This window comes from Mandrillus leucophaeus, unplaced genomic scaffold (assembly GCF_000951045.1).
Source record: "Mandrillus leucophaeus isolate KB7577 unplaced genomic scaffold, Mleu.le_1.0 Scaffold627, whole genome shotgun sequence".
Taxonomy (NCBI): Eukaryota; Metazoa; Chordata; class Mammalia; order Primates; family Cercopithecidae; genus Mandrillus; species Mandrillus leucophaeus.
The window spans coordinates 992,360-1,004,976 of record NW_012106775.1 but is presented as its reverse complement, the minus strand read 5'-3'; the positions used below and the strand labels follow the sequence as shown (position 1 = coordinate 1,004,976).

The window sequence follows — 12,617 nt, the reverse complement described above, 5'->3', positions numbered from 1 at the left end:
CACTATATTGCCCAGGCTGGACTCAAACTCCTGAGCTCAAGTGATCCTCCTGCCTCAGCCTCCCAAAGTGCTGGGATTACAGGTGTGAGCTACCATGCCTGGCCATTTTTCTGTTTTGTTTTTGTTTTGTTGTTGTTTTAGAGATGCGGTCTTTTTATGTTTCCCAGGCTGGTCTCAAACTGCTGGCCTGAAGCCATCCTCCTACCTTGGCCTCCCAGAGTGCTGGGATTACAGGTGTGAGCTGTTGTGCCTGGCCCTCTGTGTAGTTTTTCAGGATAAGAGATCATATTCATTCCTTAGCTGGATACGCAGGGTTCTTCTTGAACTGGTCCTTGTCTATTCTCATCTCTGGCACGTCCTCCACTCCTTTAACTGTTCTGAATTTTAGTAATTCTTCTTCAGTCTGTTCTTCCTAAACTTCAGTGAACGTAAAATCGAAGATGTTTATTGAAATGTAGATTTCTAAGTCCAATCTTTAAACATTCTGGTTCATTACATTTAAGTAGAGCTGTGAAAAGTAACAACTTGCACTACAGGTAATTGTGCTGCTGGTTGTCTGTAGATCATGCTTAGAGAAATGTGCTTAAATGTGTCATGTTGATAGCTTTGACTGCATGTGTGCTTTCTGTCTGGAGTACTTTCTCCATCTCTTTGCCTCTATTTCATGGACTTGTTAAATTGCCATTCTTTAAAACTTGCTTAAATGTGACTACTGTTATGAAGGCTCCTGTGCATACCTCTGATGGCACTACTGTAATTATTATTACACTTGTTTGTTTGCCTGTAAGTCAGTTTCTTAAGAAGGACCACTTTATTTTTTTATTTCTAGCATTTGGTACAGTATCTCACTGCCTGGTACTTACTGTGTGCTCAAATGTTTGTTGATTGAAAGAAAACTACATTATTGTAAGTTCCTTGAAGGCAGAGACAGTGTCTTATCTTTGTGTCTCTGATGGTCGCTAGTGAACATTAAGCCCTCAATATTTGTTTAATCAGTGCTGTCAAAGTGGTTTAAATGAATGTAGTCTCTGGGGGTCTCTGTGAGCTTTTTGATGTTTTAAAAAATTTGCTATTTAATTTGGAGCTAGAAAAAAAACTTTAAGTATATTTGGGATCATTCCAGATCACTACCACTTTATACCAAGTGCTGCCATGAGATTTCAGTGCAAGTACTTGAATTTGTGTCAGATGTTTATAAGATCACAGAGAGATACAGTTTATTGTGATGCTTTTCTAAATCCAAACCTCCAAAGGAAAATCTGACTCTATCTATTACAGGCATTTAGATATTACTTGCTTTTGAGAGACTGCTTACATGAATAAACACTATTCCTGAAGTCTGACCTTTACATACTACTTGAAGATTCCACCTGCCATGTTTTCCTGTCTTTTTGCATATGCATGGGGTATTGTCTTCCTCCAGCATTACTGGGTTTTTCCTATATATTATTGGTAGTAAATTTCTTTTACTAGGGTAATAGGTTCTGTCTCCTCTAGCAAAATTAGTGATTTATTGAAAACAGGTGTCGTTGGGCTTATACATAGAATCACTCTATTGGAAGTTTGAATTATTATGAACTGAAGTTATAAAACAATTTTTAAGGAGCTTCAGAGTATTTGTAGTTGTACTTGAGAACAAATTCTGAACAAATAAGTAGCGTAATGTATCTGTGTAAGGCATTATAGTTGAGAAAATGTATTTGCCCATCCTTTATATCATTCGAACTTCATTTTGCTGGGAAGAAGGTAAAGCAAATATCCTTATTCCCACTTTACAAATAAAAAACCTCAAGTTCAGAAGTGAATATGGCATTCTTTCTACTGGAGAAAATGTCTCATTAAGAAAGAGTTTGGGAAAAAAAAATAATAGATGCACGATAGAAGATTGTTAGCAGAGCACAAAAATGTGAAAAGTAGTAACAATACAGTAAAGAAGTGCTTCATGAATACTAAAATTAGGGAGTTGAAGCAGTCAAGAAAGGGCTCTTTTAAGAATACTTGAAATAAACCTTGAAAAATGTGTTGAAATTAAGGAGTAAGGGTTAAGAGATATTCTACAAATAGGGGTTTAGAAATGCCGAGGACATCTTTGTGAGTTGGAGGAAAAACGATAGACTACTGTTCTTGCTGGTACCCAGTGTATAGAGATATTAAATGTAAGATAAAAATGCTTGAGGAACTTTTTTATTTCCACTTTTTAGTATGGAAATGCAAATATATACATGATGGTATGTAAAACAGAATAGTAATCCCAGGTGGCCATTACTTAGCTTCAGCAGTATTCAAAGTTTTGCCAATCTTGTTTCATCTGTCTTTCAGTTGGTTTTTTTGTTCTTGTTTTGATAGAGTCTCACTCTGTCAACCTAGGCTGACAGTGGTATGATCATAGCTCACTGCATCCTCAACTTCCCTGTCTCAAGTGATCCTTCTACTTCAGCCTCCTGAGTAGCTGAAGCTTAGAACTTTAGGTGTGAGCCACCATGCCCGGCTAATTTTTTCATTTTTTGGTAGAGGTGGGATCTTGCTGTGTTGCCCAGACTGGTCATGAACTTCTGGCCTCAAGTGATCCTCCCTTTTTGCCCCCAAAAGTGCTGTGATTGTAAGCATGAGCCACTGCGCCCAGCCTCTTAAGTATTTTAAAACAAATTCCAATGTCAGCCAGGTATTATTTCACCCATGTATTATTCAGTTATCTATCACTAACAGTTAAGGACTTTTTTGTTCTGTTACAGTACTATTATATAACAAAATTAACATAAAATATCCAGTTCATCTTCAAATTTTCTCACTCATCTCAAAAATCTTTTTGTAACGTGTTCAAATTGGGATCCAAACAAAATTTCACACACTGCATTTGCTTGAAATGTCTCTTGAATCTCTCTTCATCTATAACAACATCCCTCTTTTAAAATTTGTTTTCCTTTATGCTGTAGACTTGGTGAAGAAACTGGAAAATTTGGCCTATGGAAGTTTTAACATTCTGGAGTTGGCTGATTGCCTCCTTCTGGTGTCATGTAATATTCTACTTCCCCCATATTTCTGATAAACTGGTATTTGGATTTAGAGATATAATTAGCTTCAAGTTCTGTTCTTTTCCTTTTCTCTTTTTCTTTTTTTCTTTTCAGTATGATATTTTGTAGGTGGGACTGTGTACTTCCTATCACATAGCATTAGGAGAGGCAAATAAAGCTTGGTTGTCTAACTCCTAATGATAATAATAATGATCAACAGATTCAGGTATTGTCTACCTATCAACCTTTTACCTAAGAGTTTCAGCATCCATGGTTGTTTGTTGCCTAGATATATAACCTCTTAAGGGTTGCAGTGTAGTTATTTTTCTAATTTATTTATTCCTTCTGCATTTTTTAGCTGTTGGGAAATTTCTAAAAGAAGCAGTCAGCACCTAAGTATTGGCTTATGTATTAACAAGAGAATATACTTACCATTTTAGTTACAGAGCTGAGTTGCATGTTAGAATCCCCTTTTATGCATTTCAGTTATTCTACTTGTTGGAAACAGAATTCAGAGTTTTTGAAAAGGTGACTTCATCTACAAATTATGGTGGTTTTGACCATACCTTGTTGCTTATATATTGGGAATAATTTCATTACCTGCTACTAGGTTGGTGCAAAAGTAATTGCAGTTTAATTTTGACCATTTTGAAAATTTTTGAACATTTTGAATTCTTGGAGTATGCAATGAATATCTTTTGGGAAATTTCCCATGGATAAAGAGAAAATCTTTTTTGGATTCAGTGATTTTAGAACATATACATACTTTCTGCTGACAGGTTAAAAAAAAAAAAGAACATACAAAGCAGTATATTAATGAATATAAACCACTATATAAGCTCTTCACTCTCTGACTGTGATATCAAAATTGTGTGTGTGAAATCTCATTTTTCTATAGGATGAACACTGCATCATGGATTATGTTTTGATACATAATTATATAAACACTTCTATAAATAATTATGAAGTATATATAACACTTAGAAATGTAACACTTCTGTCCTTACATTTGGGAAGAAGGAAAAAGAAATCCATGCTAGTTTTGCACTGCAAAAGTTATGGCCGCTACTCCAAAATACCCAAGTTTTGCCCACACCTTTTAGTAACACATTTTGCAGAGTTTGATCTAAATTTTTAAGAGTGAATCTTTGTGCTCTGGCCACAGTTCCTGCATGTTGCTTTAATAATATTATTGTAAATCATTGCTAAAATTTCACTTCTTCCTTCCATGTAATTTTTAAAGAATTTAGAAAGTGTCACTGTTGTAATCAACGGCAGTTTGGTAGTATCTGTCAGTTTTATGGACATTTGCCCTTTTGTTCAGCAATTGTACCTCCAGGAATTCATGTTATAGAAATACTGTCATTTATGCAGAAAAGATAAATGGATGTACATTTGCAGTAATACTTTTAATAGTGAAAAATAGAAGTAATGTCATTATCTACCAGTAGGGGAAATTGTTAAATAAATTTATATTCCTATAATGAAATAAGCAGTTATTACCAAGAATTAAGTATATATGTTGATATTTAAAGATGGAAAAAGTAAATCACGAATACATAGAGTATATTTTCGGATTTTATAAAGCAAAAATTGTGTAGATATAATGATGCATAGAAAAGTTTAGAGAAAGATACATGGCAGTATTAACATGGGAATGTTTGGGAGTTGGGTGGAGACATGGGCTTTCACTTCCTTATTACTGCTATATTTAGATTTTCTACAATGAGCATTTATTAATTTTGAAATTAAGAAACATTTCTTTTAAAATAATGAATAAGTGAATTCTTAATGTAACAGCATAAACATTAGCTGAATATTGATTTTCTTTTCTTTTCTTTTTTTTTTTTTTTTGTGACAGAGTCTCAACTCTGTCCCCCAGGCTGGAGTGCAGTAGCGCGATCTCAGCTCACTGCAACTTCTGCCGCCTGGGTTCAAGCGATTCTCCTGCCTCAGCCTCCCGAGTAGCTGGGATTACGGGTGCCTGCCATTGCCCCTGGCTACTTATTGTATTTTTAGTAGAGATGAGGTTTCACCATCTTGGCCAGGCTGCTCTTGAACTCCTGACCTCATGATCCACCTGCCTCGGCCTCCCAGAGTGCTGAGATTACAGGTGAATATTGGTTTTCAAGGTACAGTCATGCACACATAGCAACGTTTCGGTCAACACCAGACCACATAATACAATGGTGGTCCCGTAAAATTATATTGGAGGTGCCCTCTACACGTGTACCATTTTCTATCTTTTATATTGTCTTTTTACTGTACATGTTTTTTTCTCTTTTTAGAGACAGAGTCTCATTCTGTTGCCCAGGCTAGAGTGCAGTGACATGATCATAGCTCACTGTAACCTCAAACTTCTAGGCCCAAACAGTTCTCCCACCTCAGCCTCCTAAGTAGCTAGGACTACAGACGTGTGCCAGCATGCTTGGCTAGTTTTTTTTTAATTTTTAATTTCTGTAGAGAAAATCTTGCTGTCTTGCCCAAGCTATTCCGGAACTCCAGGCTTTAAGTGACCCTCCTGTCTCAGACTCCCAAAGTGTTGAGATCATTGGCTGAGCCACCACACCCAGCCCTTATTTTCTATTTAGATATGTTTAGATACAGAATACTTAGCATTGTGTTACAATTACTTACAATATTCAGTGCATAACATGCTGTATAGGTTTGTAGCCTAGGAGCAATAGCTATGCCATTTAGGTATGTAGTAGGCTATACCATCTAGGTTTGTGTAAGGTACACTCTTGTCATGTTCACACAACAGTGAAATCACCTAATGATGTATTTCTCAGAATATATTTCCAACATTAAGCAAAGCATGACTGTATTCAGAACATATTGGAGACTCCTTGCAATCTCCTTTAGAACCATTTGATAACCTCAGTTTATGTCTCCTCTTTTTGCTAATTCTGGCCCACAGTGCTTACAACAGCAGCCACTGAGAGCTAAATTGAGACTTGATGAAGGGATGACAGTATATTAAGAAGCAGTTGACTGTAAAAAATGTTTTTTATGCTGATAGTCTCATGACGAATCAGAATATAACCACTAAAAATTCTTAAACTAAATAATAGTGCAAATAGTACTAACTTCTAATGGAAAGTTTTGAATAGGAGGTAGGATAAAGATTGTCATGAAAAATTTTTCAAGTGATGTTATAGTTTTGTAAAACAAAGGCACAGAAACAAATCATGTTATTGAGTATTTGCAAGGGAGAGATTAATTTGTGTGAATTGACCTCAGATGTAGGTTCACAACCTCGTCGATCAATAGGAATTAACCAAATAGAGCTCAGGAGGATTGGTAAGAGTAAAGAAGTTGGGAAAGTGATGTATGTAAAATGCGAGGCCGGGGAGCTTGTAAGTCAACAACAGTGGGCAAATGTTGTATCAGTAGTTGGTCAGTCTCCATCATCTAAGACCAGAATTACTCATCTTACAGGTGGCTATTTATGTTTTTTTCAGGCATAAATCTTGGTTTATTGTGAAACTTCCTATTCGTTAAGTTTACTGACATTTTCAAGACACTATTATATTAATATCTGGTCACACTCAACACATGCGTATATTTTTGAACACTGAAATGCATACTTCAGTTCCACTTGAGGTCCATATAGATTCTGTGTGTTTTAGTCTTGCTTAAATTATTTCTACCACTTCTTTGCACCCCTTTGCTTAGTTTTCTCAGTGCCGTAGGGTTTATTAAATAATATTTGGCCTCTAGTAATTTTTTTTAATGAGAGAGAGGGAAACTATATTTGACCTTGGAGGGGGACATTTACTTAATTAAACAGAAGTTTGCTTATGACACATAATCTAGATGGGATATATCTTATCTATAGTGCATCCACCTGCTATAAGTAGGTATTGTATATGTATAGCCAATATTTTACTGTAAGTACTTTATCATTTTAATTGATTAAGAGAAAAAAATGAATGGAATTCTCTTTGATGCAACTTTTTCCCCCCAGACCAGAATCCGTAGAAGCTAGCCCTGTGGTAGTTGAGAAATCCAACAGTTATCCCCACCAGTTATATACCAGCAGCTCACATCATTCACACAGTTACATTGGTTTGCCCTATGCGGTAAGTGTTAAACATTTCTTTGAAGAAACATTTTTAAATTTGGATATTGAAAGTAGATGCGTGTGATATTGTGCTTAAAACGGCGTGTTTAAAAAGCATGGTTGTTTCATACTATCAAAATAATTAGGTGTTTAATTTTTCATTAACCATTAAGGGATTGAAGTTCTATAAAAGTGAAGAGCTTCTCTTATTATTTTGCAGTGTATGCTGTTAATAGTTTGATATTTCTTTACTTCCTAAGAGAATGTAGATAAGGTTGTGTTGTACTACCTACTATTGGTTTTGAATTATACAGTAATTAATTTTGTTTTAATTTTTTAATTTTTAGTTTTTGAATTATATCATAAATTTTATAGTTACCATTTATTGACCACTTGTTATGTGTCAGACATATATTATTTAATCATTAAAAACAACTTCATGAGATGTAGTTTTCATCTTTTATTTCATAGATGAGAAAATGAAAGTCTATCTAATTTATTAAATACTGCATATCTAGTAAGAGGCAGCATTTAGATTCAAATGTAATTACATAGTAACACATTTGTGATACTATGGAGGTAGAATTATGAGAGATGTTTACTACTTGTACCAGAATAAAAATTACTAAATTAAAAAAACCTGTATTATATTCTTTATAGTGATAAATATGTCTTTTTTTTTATTCTTTAGGCTCCATATTTCTGAGATGTGTGTTTTTCTGTTTTCCTTTTTTTTTTTTAACACTTCTATTCTCACATCTTAATACCTTCTTTCATCTTGGAGGTGGAGCTATGTATGTGACCATAGGACTGTGAAGATATCTTATGATTTGGTAGGGAAGGAATGAAATTTGGATGTGAATGTGACCACTCCCACTTTGTAGATAGATATATTCACTTACTACTGTGGTTTAATATCTGGCTTCACCAAGTCATTTTTTAAATGGTATTAAGGAAGGAATGAGCCAATCTCGTATCTCTTGAGTATTAAAATTAAGGGTTGAATTTTATTTAAGTTGCTTGGTTCATATCATTGTTGAAGTTAAATAATATTGTGCTATATTTGTGTTTAATTATTCAGGACCATAATTATGGTGCTCGTCCTCCTCCAACACCTCCGGCTTCCCCTCCTCCATCAGTCCTTATTAGCAAAAACGAAGTAGGCATATTTACCACTCCTAATTTTGATGAAACTTCCAGTGCTACTACAATCAGCACATCTGAGGATGGAAGTTATGGTACTGATGTAACCAGGTGCATATGTGGTTTTACACATGATGATGGATACATGATCTGTTGTGACAAATGCAGGTAAAATATTTTACACCATTATTTTATTTTTCTTGAATACTGATAACCTTTGGTAATGTTGGAAAAGATAACTAAAGTCACTTTCAAGGGAATTAATGAATACATATTTTAAGTGGGACTTCTACTATTGATGCAGTCCTAGAAAAAGCCTCGTATGTGAAAAAAGTTTACTAGAAGTCCCTGTTGTTAACTGAGTAATAGTCAGTTCTGAACTTTATTCATGTAGGATCACATTTTTCTTTTCACTTAGTTCAGTAGTAGTACAAGTACATAAATATAGCAGTAGACGAGATAGAAATGAGAGAATTTAGTCATTTGTATTTCCTTTGGAATAATTTGTGCTTAGTCAACTGTGATTTTCCAGTTTGGGGAAAGTAAACATTTTGATTGATGTTTGTTTGACCTGACTCTCTCACCTCCTTTTGACTTGAACCTTGCAGCACTCTGGAGTCTCCTTGAACCAGAACCAGTCTCCCCTCCCCCAACCCTGGTTCAGCCACCAAGAAAGGCCTCCTCCCCTAGAGAAGGTGTGATTGGGATAGAAAGTGGGGTTTTGTTTCATTTTTGTTTTCCTTTTCTTTTTTTTTTTTTTGATGCGGGGGAAGGATTTGGGGAGGATGAAGAGGGAACAGTAGGATTTCAGCCTGAAAGTTACTGAGTTTATCCCCTGCATAGGGTGGGAAGCGGAGAGTACTTAAGCAGTGCATTGTAGAGGGCAAGAAAGTTTGGGAGCTTTACAGAATTTCCTGCGTCTGGTCATTATGGTGTTGCTTAATTATTTGATGTGATGTGGTATGGCACATACCCATATTTGAATGTAAGTATAAAAATGGACCCTAAAGCCAAGTATTACTTTGCATTATTTGCAATATTATCCCCATCTATTAGATTAGGTGATTAGGAGTTGAATATTATTGATACAAACATGCAGTTAGCATTATGTTTCAAAAAGTTTGTTTACTCTTGCCAAAAAATGAGAAATTCAAATATTAAGTGGAATGTAAAATTTGATATTTTTATGGAAAATTTTAATATTAACACTTTGAGTTTATCTTAATAATGAAAACATGTTGTAATATCTTTCCAAATGTAAAATAAATTTTCATTACCTGTAACACATTCTACCATGAATAATGACTTCAGTAAATTTATTTAGGAGGTAAATTAAAAAACTAAAAATAACTTCAGTGACATTTTGCTTTCCTCATAGTAGAAAATGTCAAATCATATTGTAGCCAATCATATAAAAAAGCTTTCTCTTGGCTCATCTTGTCTAATGTGATAAATTATATACCATTTGGTATATAATTTTTATTTTAATATATAACCTTAGCAGTGTTTTTCTTTTAACTGCGATGGTCTATATATAATATACAGTTATCTCTATTAGAGAATAGTAGAAATGTCCTTAAGAGTTTTTATATCCATCTACAAATTATTGAAGGACCAGTTCACAGTTTTTGGATTATTCAAGTTATTTACTTCTCAGATAGTACTTTTTGTTATGAATCTAATATTTGTTATTCTGTTTTTCTGTTGCTCAGCCTGTAGTCTCCTGGAAGGCTCTATTCTTACTTTACGTTGCCTCATTGTTTTTACATGTTCCTACTACTTGTACTCATCTCTTTGAGGTCTGACATCCACAGCTCTGATTATTTATTCATATTCTAGCTTTGTTTCTTCTGTTGTCTGCATGACATCATTATTTGCCCACAAATTTAGTTTAATTTGTTATTCTAACCCTTGTCATTTGCGCTACTTTTCTTTTTCACATCTTTTTTCCACTTTGATATCTATTTCACATTCTGTCAGTTCTTGCCCAAACATTCTCAGTTGAAAAGTAAAGAACAACACAATAGCAGTTAGTTTGGTACAGTAGTCCCTCCTTTCCCCTGGGGTATATGTTCCAAGACCCGCAGTAGATGCCTGAAACTGCAGAGTACTGAACCCTACAGTACTGTTCTTTCCTGTACATAAATACCTATGATAAAGTCTAATTTATAAAGTTTAATTAATAAAGTAGATGCAGTAAGAGATTAACAACAATTATAACAGCATACTGTAATAGAAGTAAATGCGGACTTTGTCTCTCTCCTTCTCTCTCTTTCCTTCTGCCCGCCTCTCTCCCTCTTCCTGAAAATATCTTAATATTTTCAGACTGTGGTTGAACACAGGTAAATGAAACCACGAAAAGCAAACCATGGATAAGGGGAAGCTACTGTAGTTATATATTAGAAGTAGTTTATTGTTATGTAAAGAATAACTAAGACTATTTTTGGAGTCAGGCATATCAACTTTAGACAAATTAGTCTTGGCAATAAAATACAATAATAACAAATTAAGAAATTTGCCTCACACTGGTCCGTGTATTCCATTAAAAGTAATTAGGTTTAATCTCTATCTTCATAGAATGTCTCTTATATTCTTTAACTTATTTTTCTTTGGCGTTAATTCTGGTTCTGCCCTCCTTTAACTCAAGTGTGGAATGTTGGAAACATCTCTTTAGTTGGTCTTTCTGCTTGCAGTTTCTTAACTTCTTTGAATACTACATGCCACCAAAGCACCTCTAATTGTTACCTGTTGACAGAGGAAATCTACACACGTCTGCACATTCCAAGTCCTAAATAATCTGACTGTACTTCACTAATCCAATTTTAACCTCCTCCTTTTTCTCAAAATGAATATTTCTCTTCATATATGTTAAGCACCTTGTGGCCACCTTCTCTTCATATCTGATAAATGATATTTGATAAATGTTGCTACACTGATAGCCTACTATTTCCCAAATGAGGTTCGAGTCAAGTTCATTATTCTCCAAGGTGCTTTTCTCATTAATTACAAGTAGTGTGGCCATCTCTACGTTGTGATTTCTAATAATATTTGTAGAATAAATTATACACTTTATATTTTAAAATTGTATTTGCTTTAAACATTTATGTATCCTATATTTGTCCTCTTGCTTTTACATCTCAAATTTTATCTGCTTGAAGACACATTTCTATGAGTTTCTCAGAGTCCCTTTTAGGAGTGCTAAGCTCAAAGTAGGTGCTTATTAAATGATAGTTAAATGGAATATCAAATCTTAATTTAAGGATGACTTAATATTACATATGTTCTGCTTTTTTTTTTTTTAAGCGTTTGGCAACATATTGACTGCATGGGGATTGATAGGCAGCATATTCCTGATACATATCTATGTGAACGTTGTCAGCCTAGGTAAGTTGCACATATCTGGTAACATTGCCAGTAATTTTACTGAGGTAATACTAGTTAACAGAAACTCCTTTATGAATTCAAGTTAAAGAATTAATGAATCACAGCCGGGCATGGTGGCTCATGCCTGTAGTGCCAACTACTTGGGAGGCTGAGGCAGGAGGATTGCTTGAGCACAGGAGTTTGAGGCTGCAGTGAGCTTTGATTGTGCCACTGCACTCCAGCCTGGGTGACAGAGCAAAACCCAGTCTGTTTTTTCAAAAAAAAAGGACTAATAGATCACTGTATTTTATCGATTCTAACATACACTTTTCCATTTTTATGTGTATTCTTACTATCATTTTTGTATTCTGACAACTCTAAAATCAGGAAAATATCTTTCTATCAATAATGTGTCATAGTTCATAGGGTTTTTACTTTATTAATGATGCAAAAAATAATAGTGCATCTTCTACCTGATGGCATCTTTTTTAACTGGAATGCACTATGTTAAAGAGTTACTAGATGAATACTCCCTTAAAGAATTTGGTAGATCTGTCATTCTTCCTGTTTGTAATATGTGTTTTCCACATTTCTTTTTTGTTTTTTAAAATCTTTTTATTGTGGACATTTCAAACTTATGTAAAAATAAAATAATATATAATGAACCTACATTTCCACCACCCTACCTCAGTAATTATCGACATTCTTGTCCCATGTATACTGCCGTGTGTTTCTTCTCCCTTTACGTGTTGTTTTAAGGCAAATCCCAGATATCATATTATTTCATCCATGTATATTACAGTATATATGTATTTGTGTGTATATATATTTCAGAATATGTCTGTCAAAGAATTCTTTTTACAAAAATAATTACAAACCGGCTGGGCGAGGTGGCTGAGGCCTGTAATCCCAGCACTTTGGGAGGCCGAAGTATATGGATCACAAGAGCCCAGGAGTTCGACACCAGCTTGGCATCATGGTGAAACCCCATCTCTACTAAAAATACAAAAGATGGCCGGGCGCGGTGGCTCAAG

At 34.7% G+C, this 12,617-nt stretch overlaps 1 protein-coding gene across 2 annotated transcripts in view; it reads left to right on the top strand.

Annotated features, from left to right (window-relative positions):
• KMT2E (lysine (K)-specific methyltransferase 2E) overlaps positions 1-12,617 on the top strand; it is a 103,167-nt gene that overhangs the window by 43,680 nt on the left and 46,870 nt on the right. For both annotated transcript variants that reach the window (XM_012000368.1, XM_012000369.1), the window contains 3 exons: positions 6,982-7,096; positions 8,159-8,388; positions 11,524-11,604. In XM_012000368.1, coding sequence (XP_011855758.1) covers positions 6,982-7,096; positions 8,159-8,388; positions 11,524-11,604 — 426 coding nt within the window. The remainder of the gene's footprint in view (positions 1-6,981; positions 7,097-8,158; positions 8,389-11,523; positions 11,605-12,617) is intronic.